This window comes from Oncorhynchus keta, chromosome 30 (genome assembly GCF_023373465.1).
Source record: "Oncorhynchus keta strain PuntledgeMale-10-30-2019 chromosome 30, Oket_V2, whole genome shotgun sequence".
Taxonomy (NCBI): Eukaryota; Metazoa; Chordata; class Actinopteri; order Salmoniformes; family Salmonidae; genus Oncorhynchus; species Oncorhynchus keta.
The window spans coordinates 25,262,722-25,290,096 of NC_068450.1; the positions used below are offsets into that span (position 1 = coordinate 25,262,722).

Sequence of the window (27,375 nt, forward strand, 5' to 3'; positions counted from 1 at the left end):
TTTCCTTTTCGCCTTTCCTAATTTCCTTTCCTCCTTTCTTAGCTTCCCTTGGCAGCAGGTAACCTAGCATTACAGCATTGGACAGCTGGTTCGAATACCCAAAGTGAGCAAGGCATTTAACCCTAATTTGCTACTATGGCTGACACTGTAAAAAAACACATTTCCCTGCACATATCTGGTGTATGTAACAATAAAACATCTTTATAAAAAAAAATCCTTCCTGACTTCCTTTCCTAGCTTCCTTTCCTTTCCTCCGTTTTATTCCCTAGATACCTGCACTCCTTTCCGAGCTCCCTTTATTTTCCTCCTATCTAGCTTCCTTTCCTCTTCCCCTAACTCGCTTGATTTTACTCCTTTCCTAGTTAGGAAAAAAGGGAAAGAAATGGAGATAGGGAAGGAGGAGAGGAAAGGGAGGTAGGGAATGAAAGGAAGCTTGGCAAGGATGAAAGGAAGCTAGGAAAATATGCATAGAAAGGAAGCCAGGAAAGGAGGAAAGGAAAGGGAGAGAGGAAAGGAATCTACCAAATAAAAGGAGTTCACGTGTATGTGGTAGGGGTTAAACATGGTCAGTAGATGGCGATAGTAATAAAATAAAAATAATACAAAATAATGGTCACGTTCACATATTTAAATCAGACCAAATCAAATCAAATTGTATTTGTCACATACACTTGTTAATTAGCAGATGTTATTGCGGGTGTAGCGAAATGCTTATTGGTTTTAGTGACAGGCGGGTTTTAGAAACAGGCTAGCTCTGTTTTATTTTTTTTACAGAAAAGTAGTTTGATTTAGTTTTTTATTTATTTTGTAGTTTGTTCCGTTTTTCATATTTCTATAGGGGATTTTAGAACTACTTCATATAAGGTCAGTGCTCCATGTAGGCTTACCCTGGTGTGACGTTTTGATAACTACCCAAATCTCTCTCAGACAATGTCAATTTGATCAATATATTCACCTGTAATCACCCCGCCTCCTCAAATTAAATGCTAATTAGCAGCTAATGTGGCTATCATACAGAACTACACATACTTTCACTAGCTTTGAAGTAATCCCTCAATGTGCAGGGTGGGAAAAAACTCCACATTTCTCCATGCAAACTCTCATTGACAAGTAACAAGTAACCTAGCAAGTAGAAATTATAGCCTTTTTAGTTTCTCGTGTAAATAATTGATGTTGTGTTTTTCTCGTGTGTATTCTTGTTTAGCATTTTGAAAATTACTTAGCTAGCTACTTTATTTTTGTAATTATCATTATTTTAATGATTTTATTTCACCTTTATTTAACGAGGTAGGCTAGTTGAGAACAAGTTCTCATTTACAATTGTGACCTGGCCAAGATAAAGCAAAGCAGTTCGACACAAACAACAACACAGAGTTACACATGGAGTAAAACAAACATACAGTAGAAAAATAAGTATATACAATGTGAGCAAATGAGGTGAGATAAGGGAGGTAAAGGCAAAAAAGGCCATGGTGGCGAAGTAAATACAATATAGCAAGTAAAAAAAATGTGTATGAACTACGTGGAATATTTGTTAACCATTGGCTTCCCTGAAAACAGGTACTGACAGGAGGCGTAGCGAGAATGCTGATTGGAATAAAACCTCAAGGTAAGAACTGATTTGTGTGAAACTATTTACAAGATATGCAGTGCCAACTCTGGGAGCATGTGGTCCTTAAACTCCTCTAGTCCAGCAATATGAGTCTGCCAGAGGTCATCACTTTGGATGGGAATGGTGATGGAGGCTTTGGTGGCCCACACAACGAAGAAGCAAGTGTCCCTTCCAGTGATGTGGAGCTGCCCATGGACCTGGTGCCAGTAAGGATGGTCTTCAGAGACTGTAAGACCCTCCCTCCTGGATATAGAAATCCTTCGACTTCACTGCCTCTTAGCAATTAAAAAAAAAAAATTCTAACCTTTATTTAACTAGGCAAGTCAGTTAAGAACAAATTCTTATTTTCAATGACGGTCTAGGAACAGTGGGTTAACTGCCTTGTATTTGTATTAGTCAAAGGGGTCCAACTCAGTCTCTCATTAAGTATGGATCAGGGGTTCGAACAAACTAGGAGGTGGGCAGAGCCAAGCACGAGCTAGCGAGAGCCTATTGGCGCGTTCTCGCATTCAATTGCATATTTCCGTTAGGACACGCCTACTCTGAAGTGCGCAATAACGCAATTAGCCTTTGCACTCCAAAACAACGTATTTTGGCAAAGGGTAAAGTCTACAAAACTTAGTCCACTATGTCCGTAATAGTTTTATAGTTTGGATAACAGAAAGTTGTATTGAGATTAAATTTTGCATCGATGAGAACATTTTCAGACTGTCGGCTAAAATCCATCTAATTTCATCTTCTCCCACTGCCGACCTCTTTGCTTCCTCTGGAAACGCCAAGTGGATGCTCCAGATTTATACATTCGGCGAAATAGAACAATGAAACAGATATCTATCTATCTGTCCTTCTAGTAGTCTTTTCCATGACATGCCATCTACTTCCTATTTTCACTTGCAAGGGGGCGCAGTCGTTTTCAAAGCGTCGAATTGACGTGTGTGATTGCGGAGTTGCGTAGTGTTTGCAAATGGAGGAGGAAATAACTGTTTTTCTCTGAACAACTGCAGGTTTGTTGTTTGGTCAACTTCTTTCGAACAGGCCAGGTCTTCCGTGGCAAACAATGTTGGGCATATTATTAGCGAGTTGATTATTATATCGAACAAGCCAGCTAATGTTAACTCTCTGCCTTTTCGATTTCGCGGAGGATTGAGCGAGCGAGGCCTCGTTGTTTGCCTTCAAAATGATGTATTTTTCTCCCAAAATAACTAGCTAGCTAGATCATTAGCATGTCAATTTCAAATGTTAACATGTTACAAGTTATCCATCTACTGTATCTTGTTAACTGACTCTAACTAACTCGGAAGCTTGCTGGGGACGCTAGCTAACTAGGTAGTTAGCCGGTGTTGGCAATGTTTTGTTAACAGACCGCTAGTCGCTACGCTGCCAGTTAATTTGTCTTGCCAGCCAATCTCAGATACACTATGTACAAAATAATGTGTCTACCGCTTCAAATGAGTGGATTCGGAAATTTCAGCCACACCCGTTGCTGACAGGTGTATAAAGTCGAGCACACAGCCATGCAACCTCTATAGACAAACAATGTCAGTAAAATAGTCTCACTGAAAAGCTCAGTGACTTTAAACGTGACACCTTTCCAACAAGTCAGTTTGTCGAATTGCTGCCTGGTCAACTGTAAGTGCTGTTATTGTGAAGTGGCAACGTCTAGGAGCAACAACGGCTCATCAGAGAAGTGGTAGGTGAAGAACGGAACGGGATCGCTGAAGCTGGTAAGTGAGTAAAAATCGCCTGTTGCAACAGTCACAATAACTGTTCATTGGGGGCTTCATGAAATGTGTTTCCATGGCTGAGCACGACTGGAGTGGTGTAAACTCACCGCTAATGGACTCTGGAGCAGTGGAATTGTGTTCTCTGGAATGATGAAACACGCTTCAGTATCTGGCAGTCTGACGGATCTGGGTTTGGTCGAATGCCAGTAGAACACTACCTGCCTTTGTGGAGGAGGAATGATGAGTCTTGGGCTGTTTTTCATGCTTTGGGCTTGGCCCTTTTGTTCTTTTGAAGGGAATCTTAATGCAACAGCATACTACAACTTGGGGAATCAAGTCTCCACAGCAATGCTCCAACATCTAGTGGAAAGTTTTCCCAGAAGAGTGGAGGCTGTTATCACAACAAAGGGGGGACCCACTCCATATTTAGGCCCATGATTTTGGAATGAGATGTTTGATGAGCAGGTGTCCACATAGTTTTGGTCATGTAGTGTAGGTAGGTAGCTAATCTGCTTAATTATCCAAGTGGAAAGAGCCTTGTTTAACATTTCCCTGGCTAGCTAGCTACCTATAAAACATTTTCTAATTACACTTATTTCCCACTGTTTTTTTCAGGTGGAGAAAACGAAAATGTCTGAGGCTCTTTATGAAAAGTTCCTCTCTCCAGAGGAGCCCTTTCCACGGCTGCTGTCTCAGCGAGGGAACATCAGTGAGACGGGCACATTGGATGTCAGTGACTTTGGCTGTCAGTTATCCTCTTGTCACCGGACAGACCAACTGCGCCGCTTACATAGTAACAGGTAAGGCTGATGGCTAGCTGCCTGTTTTTGACTTGCATTCCACTTTTTAATGCAAGACGGTAGTGGAACAGGCTTAACTAACCACACCAAAATGTTGCTTTTGTTGACTGTTTTCAGATGGAACCTGACGTCTTGTGGAACCAGTGTGGCCAGCTCTGAATGCAGTGAGGAGCTGTTCTCCTCCGTCTCTGTGGGAGACCAGGAGGACTGCTACTCCCTTTTGGATGACCAGGAGTTCACCTCCTTTGACCTGTTCCCGGAGGGCAGCGTCTGCAGCGACGTGTCTTCCTCCATCAGCACTTACTGGGACTGGTCAGACAGCGAATTTGAGTGGCAGGTATGTGCCCCCCAATGTGATAACTTGACAAAAATATTTGTTATGTTGGTAGTTGTTCCATTTGGGTTAATGTTTTATGTTTATCCACAGTTGCCTGGAAGTGACATAACCAGTGGAAGTGATGTACTCTCTGACATCATACCCAGTGTTCCGACCTCCCCATGCCTCTCCTCCAAGAGAAAGACCAAACCACATAGAAATCTGGATGAGCTCCCTTGGAGTGCTATGACCAATGATGAACAGGTATGGAGACCAGCTCTCAAATTCACAATGCCAGAATTGTAAAGCAGTGGTTGCAAATGTTATAGGCTTTGTCTCTCTGTCAGGTGGAATATATTGAATATCTAAGCAGAAAGGTCAGCACAGAGATGGGGCTACGAGAGCAGTTGGACATCATCAAGATCATTGACCCGTGTGCACAGATATCCCCCACAGACAGCGAGTTCATAATTGAGCTCAACTGCCTGACGGATGAGAAACTGAAACAGGTGATTGAATAGCACATATGGTACACACTTTTTTAAATGTTTATATTGGATTGTGACACTGCAGTGTATTCACATCTAAAGAAATAGTACAACTTTTCAGATGTAAGTTGAACCTGAAGCTTTAACATTCCTATCCTCCAGGTGAGGAACTACATCCGGGAGCACAGTCCGCGGCAGCGCCCCAGCAGCACCCGAGACAGCTGGAAGAGGAGTGGCCACAGCAGTGCTAGCACTAGTGGGGTGAGCAGCAGTAATGCTAGCTTGGTCAGCAGTGCCAGCAGCTCCACCGGATCCACAGGCTCCACTGGCAACTCCACGTCCAACTGCAGCACAGCTAACATCAGCCGTGCCCACAGCGACGGGAACCTGTCCAGTGCAGCTGAACGCATCCGGGACTCCAAGGTAAGGCAGGGACTTCACTCTGACTGTTGAAGTTCACTATGGCTTTTGAATAGCTCCTCAAGTCTTCCATACCTACAGATTAAACAGCAACTAAAATTTAAATTTGACTGAAATCAACAACATACAGTGCCTTGAAGGATGATCTTTGGAAACAGGATGCACCTGAGCTTTAAATAAAAACAGACAGAAGTAGGTATCCTCCCTAGAAAAATGGACCAATGATTTGGACATCTCCCTCGACAGGGAAGCTCAGAGGAGAGGAAAGTATCTACCAGCGCCAACCGGATCTTGCGTAATTAAAAAACACATTTTATCTAGTATTACGCAGTATTTTATGTTTTGCTAGCTTAATCTCCCTCGAATAGGTTTGAAATAAAGAGATGAAGATTATTTACATGAAGTAATCTTCCTTCCCTCTTCTTCCTGTAATTTATTACCTGGTTGAGTTGTTAGCTTAAAAATGCTAAAAACTGCTAGCATACTAGCTACTAACCCAAGGATGGGAGGCATAGACAAGTGGAAAAATAAACCAACACTGAAACGGAGGATGTTGACAAAGCAGAGGGAGACCTGCATTTTGAAAAAACACAAGGAACGAACGTTCACTTGGGAGGCTACAGTGAGGTTCAAAAGTATTTGGACAGTTTGTTTTAGCTCTGTACACCAGCACTTTGGCTTTGAAATGATACAATGACTGAGGTTACATCAATGTAGAAGTGTTTAGAAGCATATTCTGAAAAGATCCTCAGATTAAAGCTGACACTGTTTACACTTTAACCTCATAGTCATTTAAAATCCAAGGTGCTGGAGTACAAAGCCAAAACAAACATATGTCACTGTCCAAATACTTTGGGACATCAATGTATGTATTCCTCCTTGCATTATCATTGCAATCACTTCCATGTGGCGTCAATGTGGTGCACGTTACTCTACATGAGGTATTCAAATGGGTTTCTATTTGATATGTACACACTCCTACAGTTTTGCACAGTGATAACAGGGAAATATTCTCAATATGTAGGTGACCTACTGTAGGATGAAGTGACCAGATATAATGGAAAATGGATCTCCTGCCTCAAGTAAAAAACATTACCCTACATTTGAGTCATGGAACCTGTAGCCTGAGCCTTTGTTTTGCACTGCTTGGTGTGCTGTCTGTTCTCTTGTGTGTGTGCTTGGTGTGCCACTGCCACACATTGCTTATCTTCTTGTCCTATTTGTGTTGGAAGAAACGCTCTAAGCAGAGGAAACTGCAGCAGAAAGCCCTGCGTAAGAGACAACTGAAGGAACAGAGACAGGCCCGCAAGGAGAGGCTGAGTGGCCTGTTCCTCAATGAAGAGGTGCTGTCACTCAAAGTCACTGAGGAGGAGGACCATGGAGAAGATGTGGTGGACGTCTTCATGTGACAAGAATGAATGAGTCAGTGTTCCCTCTAAGCCTCACAATAACGTCCTCTGCTAACATCACAGCTGGTCCCACATCCTAGAGCCCCATTCACATTGAAGCAAAGCTGCCCTATTGGGACCATTCTTGAGTTCTAGTTTATATCCTTAGAATTGGACACCTGCACATAATTATTCTTTTTAAATGAAGCACCTTGTTTTGAAGAATCTAGTTATCTTAAAGACAAAACTTGTTTTACATTTTTTTATCTATAAACATTGGTAGTATGATCCTGTTGAGGCAAAGCACTTATTGAATGAGTATTCAATTAAAACTACCAAATGTATCATAAGATGAGGTTAACTTCCTAATTCTGTGGTTCATTTAATGTTGAAGGCATCGATGGAACACTGAGTCACTGCATGGGAAGTGATAACTCAATGCCAACAGAGATAAGTGCTTAAACTGCTTTTAAACATTTTATTTTAAATTTTTATAAATGCGGTTAATCATAAAGAACAGTTATTGCATCAAGTCTTCCCTTTAAGTTAAAATATGAAGGCTTACACATTCATAAATGTAAACAAATCTTTTTTTTTTCTTGTGTTTTGTGCATGGGGGCTAGGTTTGAGCATGAGATGTAAAATAATGCAGATATCCATTGCATTGCACACAGGAGATATTTTTATGTTGCCGAATGACATGAACCTTCATTCAGTATGACTATTGTCTGTGAATGGGAAGGTATTTCATGATGTCTTGGCTTACTCTCCTTGGCTACTGATCCTGTCCTGTGGAACTCATTACTCTTTCCACTTCAACAGTTAACACTAACTGCTGTACATTAGAACATGTATTTACCTTAAAGAAGCTTTACTTCGCTTTGTCTTTTTCCTGTATAAAGTTACGCATTTAAGTAATTCTGAAAACAATATAATAGATCAACTAGATATTGTGAGTAGATCTTTATTTTGAATGAAAGCAATGAATTGCCATAAAACAACTATTTCTGTGTATATTGTACCATTCATTCTGGGGAGGAAAGTTCAACGGACCAAGATGGGATGTTTTCGTTGGTTCTTTTTTTGGAAGTCCAATTATAAATTGTATATACCACAACCATGTATTACTGACCTGACTGCGGTGTTGGAAATAGTGTTGCAGAACAGACGCAAACCAGAGCTGTTTCTGTGTGATGTACTCAATAGTAATGTAATGCATAACAAGAAATAAATTGACATCGACGCAGCATATTTTCCATGACGTTTCTTTTCATTTTCATTAGAGAGAAATGTATCAATGGATAAATTACTTCTTGATTGGCTTCTGCAATGCAAATTGCAATGTCCAATATTTGTTACAATGACAATTTACAGAATCTCAGACAAATTAGAATTACACCTCAATATAAATTTATTCACAAAAGACATGCTAAATTTAAGCAATAAGGCACCAGGAGGTGTGGTATATGGCCAATATACCACGGTTAAGGACTGTTCTTGTGCGCAACGCACAGACCTTAGCCGTGGTATATCGGCCATATACTACAAACACCCAAGGTGACTTATTGCCATTATAGACTGGTTACCAACGTAATTACAACACTAAAAATGTTTTGTCATACCTGTGGTATACGGTCTGATATACCGTGGCTGTCAGCCAATCAGCATTCTGACCTCGAGCCCCCCCCCCCAGTTTATAAATGACTATTGCACATATCATTTTACTAGCCTATACTTAGTCATTACATGAACTGGTTTCTTCGGGGGCTGACATTTCTTAAGACTAATATAATGTATGTCATTGTGTAACAGCATGCAATGGCTAAGGAGCTCATCATTTGAGCTTCATTGCAGATCAGTTTCCTCTGTCATAGACTGAAGGTCAATAGGTAATGCATTAGAAGAAATACATTATAGGTTTAAACTGACACAACCGTTCTAAAGGGGAAGATAGTGTGTGAATGAAAGCAATGAAATTGATCTGTGATTAATCAGTGTGTTAGTGACTCCTCACTGTCCAGGGTACATTAGAAATGTGTTTGCTTAGCTCCATTAGCGTTATCTGGAAGAGATACAAGCACATACTCAGCTAGACTGTAATGGTGATGGAGGTACCATATCATATTGATTGGATCCTAAAAAAAAGGTCTTCCACTTCCACTACCGAAAAACAGTGGATGCAAAATGATCTGATTAAACTTAGCTTGATACGATGTGAATCAAGAGAGTAATAGTTAATGTAGCATATCTGACGTCTACTTGATTTAGAGACCTATTTCCCTGAAATTGATGTCTGAAACTCAAATCGGGTTATTTTGTCTGCAATGGGAATAAAGTATAGCAAGTATATATATCACTCCAGTGTTTAATTGCTACATTGTAATTACATTAATTATTTCGCCACTATGGTCTATTTATTGCCTTAACTCCCTAATCTTACTACATTTGCACACACTGTATATCGATTTCTTTCTTTTGTGATATTGACTGTACGTTTGTTTATTCCATGTGTAACTCTGTGTTGTTTGTGTCGCACTGCTTTGCTTTATCTTGGCCAGGTCGCAGTTGTAAATTAGAACTTGTTCTCAACTGGCCTTGCCTTCCTGGTTAAATAAAGGTGAAAAAAAAGAGGAAGAGACGAAGCGAGATGATTTACTCCACCCAAAATCTGTCCTTGTGAGATAAGCCCTTTTTGTACGAAGGTTTATGAGGGAGTGTCGATTTACAACAGCCCTATCTGATGGAATATACGGTTTGTAATGTTTAGGCTGTTCCGAATGTACTGATATAAGTGGATGCATGTGGCATTCCGGGCACTTTGAGAAAAACGACGACTGTAAGTTAGATGTGCCTGCTGTTCACACGCGCATCTGTCGTCTAATTGGCTAGAATGGTCCCACCTGATCTCCCCTGCCTTCTATCTTTGTGTACGTGTATTTCCATTGTTAGACCAGCTACTTGGCCGTCTTGTCAACATAGAAGGTTATCTTTGGTATATCCCATTATTCCACTGCCATAGTTTTTGATGGGAGGTTTTAAATTAACATTGAAGTTAATTGGAAGCTGTTGATAAAAATATATTAGAAGGGTGAGCCGGTTAAGGATCGATTCAGACAAGGTGGTAAAATTTGTACGACAAGCGACAGTTTATTCAGAGTGAGAATATCTGGTACACGTAAATACGGCTCTCCCATTCGCTCGCACAGAACAGCAGGAAAAGAGAAAGAGTGAACCGTTACATCACAATTTATACAAAACAGAAAGTAGGTTGATCCTGGGAGATCGGATGTTTGGATTGGTTCAGCTGGGGTGTAGTCTGTAGTCTTCCGCCATTGGCTCAGCTGGGCCGTCCGTCACTCTAGAATCCCGCCGTCACACAATGTTCAGCTAAAGGGGGAAATTTGGTGTGTGCGCTGGTTTGGCAGTCAGTGTGTAATGTGGGAGCTATCCTGTAGGGGACCCCACAGGCTTTACTGTGAGTTGTAGCCATGTAGCCATTTAGCAGTAGGCTGATCACTTGCATAAGAAAATAGCAATTCTTTACAAAGCAGGTGCAGATTTCAATATAGGTGCTTTTCACTGTAATTAATTAGCAGGCATACTGGTGAGTAGGAGGGATGGGAATTGCCAGGGACTTCACGATACGATATTATCACGATACTTAGGTGCCGATAAGAAATGTATTGAGGTTCTACATGTATCACGATTTATCAAAATGCTATATATGTGTTGTGTTTCGATACTGCGATTTTTATGGAAATGTATTGTTCTGCGGCAGAGGGACAAGAGAGAGCTATAATAAAAATGAGTTTTGATCAGTCATGAAAATAAAATTGCTGTAAAGGTTGGCTGGACATTTAAAAAATAAGATTGAGGCCAAACTATGGGTGGTGAAATACTAACGCTTTGGCACAGGTACAGCAACTAGCGTTAGCTAACGTTAACTACCTCGCAAAAACGGTCTGAGAATGGCTGCCACAGGGAATGGGACCGTTGCACAATTGAGCCATCGACAATACTACTGCAACACCAATGTATCAAGCCTTATATCATGAACAATGTAATGCCTTTTTTAATCAATTCTCTGTTGGCCCAAACAATTGAATAGTATACAATTTATGGAGCAAGAAATGCTGAAGAACTGATGTAAATAATAGGGCAACTCAGTGGCAGGAAACAGGATGCCAGAGCATAAGCTTCTTGTGATTATTTATACGTACATAGAAATCTTAGTGAGAAAGGATAGTAAATCACCACATCCTCTTTTCCAAGAAAAGCATCAGATACATTACTGATGAACCCACTATTTCTCTGAATTGCGCTGAGGGTGGCAAAGTCCGCATAACTTGAAAAAATAATCTGTATGAGAACAAGCTACTGCCAATGTTGCCGCTACCTTCTGTTTTCTGTAGTGTATGTACACAGACAGACTGTCCTGCAGAAATAAGTATTTGGTCATGCGTCATTGCCTTTCTGATGGTTGTATTTGTTCCCATCCAAGAGAATAGGTGAATCAGAGCCACAAATTGGTCCCTGTGCTTCTTACTGAATACTAAGCACATGAGCAATGTTTACTAACCTTATCGGAAGCAATACACTTCCATTCATGTATTTATTTTAAGAGAACATAATGTAGGACCACTAGTGCTGATGATATCAGTTAGGGCAGATAGGGTGAGTAAAGTTTATTTTGAAAATACTCTTGAGTCAAGATGGGGTCGTGAACGTCAGTCTCATCACCCATGAAACATTTGAGTGGCCCCGGTCTGCATGGCTAGTTGAACAGTAATGGTCAACAATATGTGTGTTATTTGTCTGTTAAGTTAAGGCAGGACCTAAGTCAATCCCATCTGATTTCAGCAGGCATTTGAAGCTTTGCAGTCATTTATTGCCTTAATCGTTTCCCATTGACAGGTAGGCTGCTCCTGAAATCCAAGCTGACTATTGTTTAGAGGAGCCTAATGGACTCGTCTGTCAAATCATGGTGTCCCATTGTTAGCTGGTCTATTGCTTTTGAAATTGTGTTTTTTGTGAGCAAGACATTTGAAGGACGTTTTGATTGACCATCAACTAGAGTGAATTTTTATGTCTCAATCCCTTTTAAAAGTCAATAATGTTATCTGAAAGCTTGGTCAATATCATTTGTGGATGAACATAACCTGGAAAAAGACATGCGTGTCCATATGCACTGTACTGTATTTGCCACTAGTTCCGTCTCTCACAGTTGAAGTCTAACTATGATAAAAATGACAGACCTCTACATGCTTTGTAAGTAGGAAATCCTGCAAAATCGGCAGTGTATCAAATACTTGTTCTCCCCACTGTATATAGTAAAGGTATTTTGTAAGATGTCCAACATCTTTACATTCAATCAATAAACCATACAGGACACACTACAAATACTAAATCAATAAATCATACAGGACAAACTACAAATACTAAATCAATAAATCATACAGGACAAACTACAAATACTAAATCAATAAACCATACAGGACAAACTACAAATACTAAATCAATAAACCATACAGGACACACTACAAATACTAAATCAATAAACCATACAGGACAAACTACAAATACTAAATCAATAAACCATACAGGACACACTACAAATACTAAATCATACAGGACACACTACAAATACTAAATCATACAGGACACACTACAAATACTAAATCAATAAATCATACAGGACAAACTACAAATACTAAATCAATAAACCATACAGGACACACTACAAATACTAAATCAATAAACCATACAGGACAAACTACAAATACTAAATCAATAAACCATACAGGACAAACTACAAATACTAAATCAATAAACCATACAGGACACACTACAAATACTAAATCATACAGGACAAACTACACATACTAAACCATACAGGACATACTACAAATACTAAATCAATAAACCATACAGGACACACTACAAATACTAAATCAATAAATCATACAGGACACACTACAAATACTAAATCATACAGGACACACTACAAATACTAAATCATACAGGACACACTACAAATACTAAATCATACAGGACACACTACAAATACTAAATCAATAAATCATACAGGACAAACTACAAATACTAAATCAATAAAAACCATACAGGACAAACTACAAATACTAAATCAATAAATCATACAGGACAAACTACAAATACTAAATCAATAAATCATACAGGACACACTACAAATACTAAATCAATAAATCATACAGGACAAACTACAAATACTAAATCATACAGGACAAACTACAAATACTAAATCATACAGGACACACTACAAATACTAAATCATACAGGACACACTACAAATACTAAATCAATAAATCATACAGGACAAACTACAAATACTAAATCATACAGGACACACTACAAATACTAAATCATACAGGACACACTACAAATACTAAATCATACAGGACACACTACAAATACTAAATCATACAGGACAAACTACAAATACTAAATCAATAAATCATACAGGACAAACTACAAATACTAAATCAATAAATCATACAGGACACACTACAAATACTAAATCAATAAATCATACAGGACACACTACAAATACTAAATCAATAAATCATACAGGACACACTATAAATACTAAATCAATAAATCATACAGGACAAACTACAAATACTAAATCAATAAACCATACAGGACACACTACAAATACTAAATCAATAAATCATACAGGACAAACTACAAATACTAAATCAATAAACCATACAGGACACACTACACATACTAAATCAATAAACCATACAGGACACACTACAAATACTAAATCAATAAACCATACAGGACACACTACAAATACTAAATCAATAAATCATACAGGACACACTACAAATACTAAATCAATAAACCATACAGGACACACTACAAATACTAAATCAATAAATCATACAGGACACACTACAAATACTAAATCAATAAACCATACAGGACACACTACAAATACTAAATCAATAAATCATACAGGACACACTACAAATACTAAATCATACAGGACAAACTACAAATACTAAATCAATAAATCATACAGGACACACTACAAATACTAAATCATACAGGACACACTACAAATACTAAATCAATAAATCATACAGGACACACTACAAATACTAAATCAATAAACCATACAGGACACACTACAAATACTAAATCAATAAACCATACAGGACACACTACAAATACTAAATCAATAAATCATACAGGACACACTACAAATACTAAATCAATAAATCATACAGGACACACTACAAATACTAAATCAATAAATCATACAGGACACACTACAAATACTAAATCAATAAATCATACAGGACACACTACAAATACTAAATCAATAAACCATACAGGACACACAAATAATAAAATACTAAATCAATAAATCATACAGGACACACTACAAATACTAAATCAATAAATCATACAGGACACACTACAAATACTAAATCAATAAATCATAAACAGGACACACTACAAATACTAAATCAATAAATCATACAGGACACACTACAAATACTAAATCAATAAATCATACAGGACAAACTACAGGACACACTACAAATACTAAATCATACAGGACACACTACAAATACTAAATCATACAGGACACACTACAAATACTAAATCATACAGGACACACTACAAATACTAAATCATACAGGACACACTACAAATACTAAATCATACAGGACACACTACAAATACTAAATCATACAGGACACACTACAAATACTAAATCATACAGGACACACTACAAATACTAAATCATACAGGACAAACTACAAATACTAAATCATACAGGACACACTACAAATACTAAATCATACAGGACAAACTACAAATACTAAATCATACAGGACACACTACAAATACTAAATCATACAGGACAAACTACAAATACTAAATCATACAGGACACACTACAAATACTAAATCATACAGGACACACTACAAATACTAAATCATACAGGACAAACTACAAATACTAAATCAATAAATCATACAGGACACACTACAAATACTAAATCAATAAATCATACAGGACACACTACAAATACTAAATCAATAAATCATACAGGACAAACTACAAATACTAAATCAATAAATCATACAGGACAAACTACAAATACTAAATCAATAAACCATACAGGACAAACTACAAATACTAAATCAATAAATCATACAGGACACACTACAAATACTAAATCAATAAATCATACAGGACACACTACAAATACTAAATCAATAAATCATACAGGACACACTACAAATACTAAATCATACAGGACACACTACAAATACTAAATCATACAGGACACACTACAAATACTAAATCATACAGGACACACTACAAATACTAAATCATACAGGACACACTACAAATACTAAATCAATAAATCATACAGGACACACTACAAATACTAAATCATACAGGACACACTACAAATACTAAATCAATAAATCATACAGGACACACTACAAATACTAAATCATACAGGACACACTACAAATACTAAACCAATAAATCATACAGGACACACTACAAATACTAAATCAATAAATCATACAGGACACACTACAAATACTAAATCATACAGGACACACTACAAATACTAAATCATACAGGACAAACTACAAATACTAAATCAATAAATCATACAGGACACACTACAAATACTAAATCAATAAATCATACAGGACAAACTACAAATACTAAATCAATAAACTACAAATACTAAATCAATAAATCATACAGGACAAACTACAAATACTAAATCAATAAATCATACAGGACAAACTACAAATACTAAATCAATAAATCATACAGGACAAACTACAAATACTAAATCAATAAATCATACAGGACAAACTACAAATAGTAAATCAATAAATCATACAGGACACACTACAAATACTAAATCATACAGGACACACTACAAATACTAAATCAATAAATCATACAGGACAAACTACAAATACTAAATCAATAAATCATACAGGACACACTACAAATACTAAATCAATAAATCATACAGGACAAACTACAAATACTAAATCATACAGGACAAACTACAAATACTAAATCATACAGGACACACTACAAATACTAAATCAATAAATCATACAGGACAAACTACAAATACTAAATCATACAGGACACACTACAAATACTAAATCATACAGGACACACTACAAATACTAAATCAATAAATCATACAGGACACACTACAAATACTAAATCAATAAATCATACAGGACACACTACAAATACTAAATCAATAAATCATACAGGACAAACTAGAAATACTAAATCATACAGGACACACTACAAATACTAAATCATACAGGACACACTACAAATACTAAATCATACAGGACACACTACAAATACTAAATCATACAGGACACACTACAAATACTAAATCATACAGGACACACTACAAATACTAAATCATACAGGACACACTACAAATACTAAATCAATAAATCATACAGGACAAACTACAAATACTAAATCATACAGGACAAACTACAAATACTAAATCATACAGGACAAACTACAAATACTAAATCATACAGGACAAACTACAAATACTAAATCATACAGGACACACTACAAATACTAAATCATACAGGACACACTACAAATACTAAATCATAAACAGGACAAACTACAAATACTAAATCAATAAATCATACAGGACAAACTACAACATACTACAAAATAAATCAATAAATCATACAGGACACACTACAAATACTAAATCAATAAATCATACAGGACAAACTACAAATACTAAATCAATAAATCATACAGGACAAACTACAAATACTAAATCAATAAACCATACAGGACACACTACAAATACTAAATCAATAAATCATACAGGACACACTACAAATACTAAATCAATAAATCATACAGGACACACTACAAATACTAAATCAATAAATCATACAGGACACACTACAAATACTAAATCATACAGGACACACTACAAATACTAAATCAATAAATCATACAGGACAAACTACAAAATAAACTAAATCATACAGGACACACTACAAATACTAAATCATACAGGACACACTACAAATACTAAATCAATAAATCATACAGGACACACTACAAATACTAAATCAATAAATCATACAGGACACACTACAAATACTAAATCATACAGGACACACTACAAATACTAAATCAATAAATCATACAGGACACACTACAAATACTAAATCATACAGGACACACTACAAATACTAAACCAATAAATCATACAGGACACACTACAAATACTAAATCAATAAATCATACAGGACACACTACAAATACTAAATCATACAGGACACACTACAAATACTAAATCATACAGGACACACTACAAATACTAAATCATACAGGACACACTACAAATACTAAATCAATAAATCATACAGGACAAACTACAAATACTAAATCATACAGGACAAACTACAAATACTAAATCATACAGGACAAACTACAAATACTAAATCATACAGGACAAACTACAAATACTAAATCATACAGGACACACTACAAATACTAAATCATACAGGACACACTACAAATACTAAATCATACAGGACAAACTACAAATACTAAATCAATAAATCATACAGGACAAACTACAAATACTAAATCAATAAATCATACAGGACACACTACAAATACTAAATCAATAAATCATACAGGACAAACTACAAATACTAAATCAATAAATCATACAGGACAAACTACAAATACTAAATCAATAAACCATACAGGACAAACTACAAATACTAAATCAATAAACCATACAGGACACACTACAAATACTAAATCAATAAATCATACAGGACACACTACAAATACTAAATCAATAAATCATACAGGACACACTACAAATACTAAATCAATAAATCATACAGGACACACTACAAATACTAAATCATACAGGACACACTACAAATACTAAATCATACAGGACAAACTACAAATACTAAATCATACAGGACACACTACAAATACTAAATCATACAGGACACACTACAAATACTAAATCAATAAATCATACAGGACACACTACAAATACTAAATCAATAAATCATACAGGACACACTACAAATACTAAATCAATAAATCATACAGGACACACTACAAATACTAAATCAATAAATCATACAGGACACACTACAAATACTAAATCAATAAATCATACAGGACACACTACAAATACTAAATCAATAAATCATACAGGACACACTACAAATACTAAATCATACAGGACACACTACAAATACTAAATCATACAGGACACACTACAAATACTAAATCATACAGGACACACTACAAATACTAAATCAATAAATCATACAGGACAACTACAAATACTAAATCAATAAATACAGGAAATCAAATACTAAATCAATAAATCATACAGGACACACTACAAATACTAAATCATACAGGACACACTACAAATACTAAATCAATAAATCATACAGGACAAACTACAAATACTAAATCAATAAATCATACAGGACACACTACAAATACTAAATCATACAGGAAATACTAAATCATACAGGACACACTACAAATACTAAACCAATAAATCATACAGGACACACTACAAATACTAAATCAATAAATCATACAGGACACAAACTACAAATACTAAATCATACAGGACACACTACAAATACTAAATCATACAGGACACACTACAAATACTAAATCATACAGGACACACTACAAATACTAAATCATACAGGACACACTACAAATACTAAATCATACAGGACACACTACAAATACTAAATCATACAGGACACACTACAAATACTAAATCAATAAATCATACAGGACAAACTACAAATACTAAATCATACAGGACAAACTACAAATACTAAATCATACAGGACAAACTACAAATACTAAATCATACAGGACAAACTACAAATACTAAATCATACAGGACACACTACAAATACTAAATCATACAGGACACACTACAAATACTAAATCATACAGGACAAACTACAAATACTAAATCAACAAACCAAATACTAATAAACAGGACAAACTACAAATACTAAATCAATAAATCATACAGGACACACTACAAATACTAAATCAATAAACCATACAGGACACACTACAAATACTAAATCAATAAATCATACAGGACACACTACAAATACTAAATCAATAAATCATACAGGACACACTACAAATACTAAATCAATAAATCATACAGGACACACTACAAATACTAAATCATACAGGACACACTACAAATACTAAATCATACAGGACAAACTACAAATACTAAATCATACAGGACACACTACAAATACTAAATCATACAGGACACACTACAAATACTAAATCAATAAATCATACAGGACACACTACAAATACTAAATCAATAAATCATACAGGACACACTACAAATACTAAATCATACAGGACACACTACAAATACTAAACCAATAAATCATACAGGACACACTACAAATACTAAATCAATAAATCATACAGGACACACTACAAATACTAAATCATACAGGACACACTACAAATACTAAATCATACAGGACAAACTACAAATACTAAATCAATAAATCATACAGGACACACTACAAATACTAAATCAATAAATCATACAGGACAAACTACAAATACTAAATCAATAAATCATACAGGACAAACTACAAATACTAAATCAATAAATCATACAGGACAAACTACAAATACTAAATCAATAAATCATACAGGACAAACTACAAATACTAAATCAATAAATCATACAGGACAAACTACAAATACTAAATCAATAAATCATACAGGACACACTACAAATACTAAATCAATAAATCATACAGGACACACTACAAATACTAAATCATACAGGACAAACTACAAATACTAAATCATACAGGACACACTACAAATACTAAATCAATAAATCATACAGGACAAACTACAAATACTAAATCATACAGGACACACTACAAATACTAAATCATACAGGACACACTACAAATACTAAATCATACAGGACACACTACAAATACTAAATCAATAAATCATACAGGACAAACTACAAATACTAAATCATACAGGACACACTACAAATACTAAATCATACAGGACACACTACAAATACTAAATCATACAGGACACACTACAAATACTAAATCATACAGGACAAACTACAAATACTAAATCAATAAATCATACAGGACAAACTACAAATACTAAATCAATAAATCATACAGGACAAACTACAAATACTAAATCAATAAATCATACAGGACAAACTACAAATACTAAATCAATAAATCATACAGGACAAACTACAAATACTAAATCAATAAATCATACAGGACACACTACAAATACTAAATCAATAAATCATACAGGACACACTACAAATACTAAATCAATAAATCATACAGGACACACTATAAATACTAAATCAATAAATCATACAGGACAAACTACAAATACTAAATCAATAAACCATACAGGACACACTACAAATACTAAATCAATAAATCATACAGGACAAACTACAAATACTAAATCAATAAACCATACAGGACAAACTACAAATACTAAATCAATAAACCATACAGGACACACTACAAATACTAAATCAATAAACCATACAGGACACACTACAAATACTAAATCAATAAATCATACAGGACACACTACAAATACTAAATCATACAGGACAAACTACAAATACTAAATCAATAAATCATACAGGACACACTACAAATACTAAATCATACAGGACACACTACAAATACTAAATCAATAAATCATACAGGACACACTACAAATACTAAATCAATAAACCATACAGGACACACTACAAATACTAAATCAATAAACCATACAGGACACACTACAAATACTAAATCAATAAATCATACAGGACACACTACAAATACTAAATCAATAAATCATACAGGACACACTACAAATACTAAATCAATAAATCATACAGGACACACTACAAATACTAAATCAATAAATCATACAGGACACACTACAAATACTAAATCAATAAATCATACAGGACACACTACAAATACTAAATCAATAAACCATACAGGACACACTACAAATACTAAATCAATAAACCATACAGGACACACTACAAATACTAAATCAATAAATCATACAGGACACACTACAAATACTAAATCATACAGGACAAACTACAAATACTAAATCAATAAATCATATTGGACACACTACAAATACTAAATCATACAGGACACACTACAAATACTAAATCAATAAATCATACAGGACACACTACAAATACTAAATCAATAAATCATACAGGACACACTACAAATACTAAATCAATAAATCATACAGGACACACTACAAATACTAAATCAATAAATCATACAGGACACACTACAAATACTAAATCAATAAATCATACAGGACACACTACAAATACTAAATCAATAAATCATACAGGACACACTACAAATACTAAATCAATAAACCATACAGGACACACTACAAATACTAAATCAATAAATCATACAGGACACACTACAAATACTAAATCAATAAATCATACAGGACACACTACAAATACTAAATCAATAAATCATACAGGACAAACTAGAAATACTAAATCATACAGGACACACTACAAATACTAAATCATACGGTACACACTACAAATACTAAATCATACAGGACACACTACAAATACTAAATCATACAGGACACACTACAAATACTAAATCATACAGGACACACTACAAATACTAAATCATACAGGACACACTACAAATACTAAATCATACAGGACACACTACAAATACTAAATCAATAAATCATACAGGACAAACTACAAATACTAAATCATACAGGACAAACTACAAATACTAAATCATACAGGACACACTACAAATACTAAATCATACAGGACACACTACAAATACTAAATCATACAGGACAAACTACAAGTACTAAATCAATAAATCATACAGGACAAACTACAAATACTAAATCAATAAATCATACAGGACACACTACAAATACTAAATCAATAAATCATACAGGACAAACTACAAATACTAAATCAATAAATCATACAGGACAAACTACAAATACTAAATCAATAAACCATACAGGACAAACTACAAATACTAAATCAATAAATCATACAGGACACACTACAAATACTAAATCAATAAATCATACAGGACACACTACAAATACTAAATCAATAAATCATACAGGACACACTACAAATACTAAATCAATAAATCATACAGGACACACTACAAATACTAAATCATACAGGACACACTACAAATACTAAATCATACAGGACACACTACAAATACTAAATCATACAGGACAAACTACAAATACTAAATCATACAGGACACACTACAAATACTAAATCATACAGGACACACTACAAATACTAAATCAATAAATCATACAGGACACACTACAAATACTAAATCATACAGGACACACTACAAATACTAAATCAATAAATCATACAGGACCCACTACAAATACTAAATCATACAGGACACACTACAAATACTAAATCAATAAATCATACAGGACACACTACAAATACTAAATCATACAGGACACACTACAAATACTAAATCATACAGGACAAACTACAAATACTAAATCAATAAATCATACAGGACACACTACAAATACTAAATCAATAAATCATACAGGACAAACTACAAATACTAAATCAATAAATCATACAGGACAAACTACAAATACTAAATCAATAAATCATACAGGACAAACTACAAATACTAAATCAATAAATCATACAGGACAAACTACAAATACTAAATCAATAAATCATACAGGACAAACTACAAATACTAAATCAATAAATCATACAGGACACACTACAAATACTAAATCATACAGGACACACTACAAATACTAAATCAATAAATCATACAGGACAAACTACAAATACTAAATCAATAAATCATACAGGACAAACTACAAATACTAAATCAATAAATCATACAGGACAAACTACAAATACTAAATCAATAAATCATACAGGACAAACTACAAATACTAAATCAATAAATCATACAGGACACACTACAAATACTAAATCATACAGGACAAACTACAAATACTAAATCAATAAATCATACAGGACACACTACAAATACTAAATCATACAGGACACACTACAAATACTAAATCAATAAATCATACAGGACAAACTAGAAATACTAAATCATACAGGACACACTACAAATACTAAATCATACAGGACACACTACAAATACTAAATCATACAGGACAAACTACAAATACTAAATCAATAAATCATACAGGACAAACTACAAACATTTGAACTGAATCTGATGATGCTGACATTCAGCTAACAAAACACTGCACCAATATAAACCAAGCATTGACTGGATAATGTCCCTTAATCTGTTGGACTACTGTCTGTGGACAGAGTACTGCTTGGTGTGGGCAGTAGCCTCCTGTCATTACCCAGTATGGCAGCTGGTCTGGTCTGGGATGGTCTGGTAGCTTTGGTCATCAGGGTTGGAGTGTTACCCGAAGGATTCATCACAGTTAAAAACCTTAGGAGATAAAAATAACTTCAGGTTCCTATACTCTTAGGAAAAAAGGTCCTATCTAGAACCTAAAAAGGGTTATTCAGCTATCCCTATAGGATAACCATTTGGAGAACCCTTTTTGGTTCCAGGTAGAACCTTATGGAGACAGCCGAATAACCCTTTGGAACCCTTTTTTCTAAGAGTGTAGTATATTGACAAATGAAAACACCAAATGCATAGTCCCATCTTTCACATGGCGTTAGGGTTGGGTTTAGTCTGTCTTAACCATTACCAATATGTGTAGCTATGCAAGTGTTTTTCAGATCAGCCACTGAGTAAATCCAAATTCTAATCGCTACACATTACGTAACATATGTCCGGCTCAACAGAAGACTGATATATACTACCTGCTGAAGTTTGGATGGATAAGAGGATGTCCACACAGTGAGACACAGGCCAGAGTGCCAATATCCAGTGTTCCCACAGAGTCAGGCCCATATAGAGAGACTGTATGTGGGGTTCCCCTCCAGGATGGCTCCACCACAGAGGCCTGGTGCAGGGGGACATCCAAGTACAGGCTCAGGGGGTTGGTTAGAGGTAGCCCAGGGACCGAGCTCAAAACACCAGCCTTCTCAAGCTTACGCCACTTGGCTCTGCGGTTTTGGAACCACACCTGGACACACAGGTGTCGCAAGTGGAGAAATGTCAGGAGCCTATTGATGGATCCATGTCTGACTACTATGTGTTGCAGCCTCACACTAAATAAGAATCACCTCCAAGACATACATTTACAGTATAAAGGGAAAAAACAAATGACTGAGTATGTGTACCTGGACCCTTGCCTCTGTCAAAGTTAGACTTGTCGCCAGTTTTTCTCTAGGGAAATAAAGAGCCATTGATCTATGAACAGTTTGAATTGTCTTTTAGCATAAACATGATTGAAAGGTGAGGTATGTGGTATACTACATAGCATCAAGACCCCCACTACTCATGTCAATAACCAGTAGTAATGATAGCATAATGTTATTACCTGTCAAAAATGTCTGGATAATGAGATTTGTGGAAAGCCCTCTCCAGTTGGTCCAGCTGGAAATGAGTAAAGGTGGTTCGATAAAGTCGTTGCTTCTTTGAGTTGATGTTGTGTCCATCTCTGCTTTCTGCTGTCAGCTGCTCTGTTGGGTCTCTGCTGGAGCCCAACTCTGTCTCTCTACTAGTATTTACTGGGAGCTCCATCCTGGTATCTACTCGTAGCTGTGAAGTAGCTTTTTTGTTCTCAGTAGCTTTTTTGTTCTCCTCAGGAGCAATACGATGTGTTACTGATATCTGCTTGGACTTGTTGGATTGACTCTCAGTCCCTTTGAGAGATGTAGGACCCATTGTATCCACTGCTCTGAAAATGTGCACAGTTAGTCATTTATCGTGTAACATAATTATTTTCACCTTTTTTAGAAATTTCACCATTCACAAACAATTTCCCCTGCGCCACTTACAAAAGTTAATTGACAATTTTCCCTAAATTTAGTTTAGGTACAGTACCTCCTCTGTCGATCCCAGTGTCTTTGGTTGCATCTTTGCCCAGAATGGAATCAATCAAATAAGACGATGAAAATGTAAATGTCTGTAGCCCATGTGATGACTTCTGGTTTGTAGGATGGTTCTTCTTTTCCCAATCCTGTGGTTTAGGAGACCACCTTACAGCCCTCTCACTCATTTCTGTCCACTACAGATGAGATCTCTGAGGTAGTCTGACAGAAGAGTTAGATGTGAACAAAGCATTGGCTCTCAAATAGTGGAAGCTGTGCTGCTCTCTATTGGTTCATCACTGTAGGGTTGTCAATGTCATTAGCATCTTTACTTTTCCATCTGCCAGGATAGGAGACATTCAGGATGAAGACTTTTTGTCCAGTTGTTTGTGAATTTGTAGATTGATAGCCCTACTTTACCATGAATGAGCAAAAATAAGTAATACTTCTAGCAATATTAATATGATTTGTTTTAGTATCAGCTCTAGCAATATAACAGTAGCTGTAATAGATAACTGTAGCTGTATCCTTGTAACGGGGTTGATAGGTTATATAATTGTTTATTGGTCCTGAATTCTTTTATTATGAAAAACTTCAATTTACTGACCATATAAAGTAATTTCACTTAATTTGAATTTTTATACCACTAAATGACATTCAATGATGATGGGAGATGAGTGCACTCTGGTGGCCACCTGTGGAAATCAATGTGGAAAGAAAAAGATATCTGAACCACAGTTTGTAAACCCAGAGGCGCAACATTGCGATACTTCCGGGTACGCTTGCGAAACAGACCAGGCAGGGTTTTGATGTTGGAGAATCAAAGACATAATGGAAAAATCTTTAATTGACAACTGTCAATTTTCTCTAACTCTAAAGGCACAACCAAGATTCGAGCCGTCGTAAGTAGTTGAGCACGTTGTTAATCCGACCTCGTAAAAGTGACAAACTGACACGTATATAACTTTGTATCGAACGAGTGCCTTTGATTTGACGGCCTGCACATGCTCAGTTCGCCGTGAGACGACCGTTAGACCCTTTGACGTTTTTTACGCATGAGCTTAGTTAGTCAACGTAACCATGACATCACCTAAAAGTGTGATTAGGGATGTCTATTAGAGAAGCAGTTTTAGCCCATCGTCATACTGTACTGTCTTTGTCTGAACAGCAATTTATATCAAATGAAATCAGTTTATTGGTTGCCTACACAGATTTGCAGATGTTATCACAGGTGCAACAAAATACTTATGTTTTCTAGCTCCAACAGTCAGTAATATCTAGCAATACAAATTAAGTCGGACGTTTACATACTTGGGTTGGAGTCATTAAAACTCCTTTTCAACCAATATCAGGACTATGAAAATCAGCTAATTTAATCAATGAGGAGGCAGGCACATGGAGGCCAGCCCACAAGTTGGTGTAAATGTGGTTTCATTGAAGCATGGAGGGGGCTCTGATAAATGTACAGATTTATGACAGTAACTATTAGTAGGGAAGTGCCAGGAAAGGATCCTATTTGAAACTCCAAACCTCAATTTCTCACTTTCTTACGCAAACACAGGGTGTCAATATTGCCACGCACATCGATTTGGAATCCCAGCCAGCCTGTCCTTCAGTCAGCCAGCTATAGCCTGCTCCCTGCTGCACAGCTTTTAGCTGTAACTTAGAAAATGGCAGCATGCAGACTGACTAATTGACCAAGCAGTCTTTTTGATGGTGCCCAGGTCCTATTCGTTTAATCTGGGCAATATTCTGGGAATGTGCACCAGCATGGCTTCACTTATGCAAATCATATTTTTGAATTAACATGCCACTGGAGGGGATATTTGACATAATATGAATCAGTGAGGATAATGTTTGTGTGTGTGTCTGCATGTGCACTGCATCACCATGTTTGATTTTCAAATCATCAAGTTCAAAACTAACCAGTCTGAACCATTTTCTATCAGATTATGTAATTAATTTGTCCTATGATGTTCCTCTCAGGGAGAAAAAGAAGCCTCACAACGGATCGAGTGGTTTATTCCACTGGATGGCAGTAGTACACCATGTGGAAAACTATCTAAGGTACATTCTAAATCTATATTTGTAAGATTTAGGCAATCCTATTTATATCATATATTCCACACGAATGAACCCTATGTTTAAGACTTGATCACACAGTGAAAACATGAATATTTAAAAAATGGTTGTGGTCATAAGGGTTTACATCATTAGATGTCTCTTCTCTTGTGTAATAGTAAACCACGTTGCTTTATGTTGACACTTGGCCAAAGAAGAATGCTTCCAAGTAAAGTTGGATCATTGCTCAGGACCATAGCGGTGCTCCTGTCACGTTCTGATCTCAGTTCTTTTGTTATGTCTTTCTTTTAGTATGGTCAGGGCGTGAGTTGGGTGGGTTGTCTATGTTAGTTTTTCTATGATTTGCTATTTCTGTGTT

General features: G+C 35.8%; 2 protein-coding genes across 8 annotated transcripts in view; both read left to right on the top strand.

The window, feature by feature from the left end:
* The first annotated feature begins 1,694 nt into the window (after positions 1-1,694).
* On the top strand, positions 1,695-7,995 carry LOC118371214 (protein FAM199X-like). Of its 5 annotated transcripts, none has more exons than XM_035756575.2 (7): positions 1,695-1,840; positions 3,952-4,136; positions 4,254-4,473; positions 4,564-4,716; positions 4,800-4,961; positions 5,103-5,363; positions 6,593-7,995. In XM_035756575.2, the coding sequence occupies exons 2-7, from the start codon at positions 3,967-3,969 to the stop codon at positions 6,767-6,769; spliced, it is 1,143 nt and encodes a 380-aa protein (XP_035612468.1). In that variant the 5' UTR covers positions 1,695-1,840; positions 3,952-3,966; the 3' UTR covers positions 6,770-7,995. The 5 variants fall into 5 exon arrangements, with proteins under 5 accessions (XP_035612468.1, XP_035612471.1, XP_035612467.1 ...); XM_035756578.2 differs by lacking the exon at positions 1,695-1,840 and adding an exon at positions 2,194-2,214; XM_035756574.2 differs by lacking the exon at positions 1,695-1,840 and adding an exon at positions 2,249-2,616.
* Positions 7,996-9,855: 1,860 nt separating this feature from the next.
* Positions 9,856-27,375, top strand: part of LOC118363094 (X-linked interleukin-1 receptor accessory protein-like 2) — a 530,410-nt gene continuing 512,890 nt past the window's right edge. Inside the window, exons 1-2 of one of the 3 annotated variants that reach the window (XM_052488072.1) lie at positions 9,856-10,352; positions 26,922-27,002. The gene's annotated coding sequence lies outside the window, so the exon portion shown is untranslated. The remainder of the gene's footprint in view (positions 10,353-26,921; positions 27,003-27,375) is intronic. The other 2 variants (XR_008087404.1, XR_008087405.1) reach the window with 2 other exon arrangements.

Excerpts from the sequence above, each read along its gene's own strand:
- LOC118371214 (XM_035756575.2), top strand. The coding sequence starts at position 3,967 with ATGTCTGAGGCTCTTTATGAAAAGTTCCTCTCTCCAGAGGAGCCCTTT. Across the intron at positions 4,137-4,253 it reads CGCCGCTTACATAGTAACAG|ATGGAACCTGACGTCTTGTG; the intron begins GTAAGGCTGATG and ends GACTGTTTTCAG. Across the intron at positions 4,962-5,102 it reads CGGATGAGAAACTGAAACAG|GTGAGGAACTACATCCGGGA; the intron begins GTGATTGAATAG and ends CCTATCCTCCAG.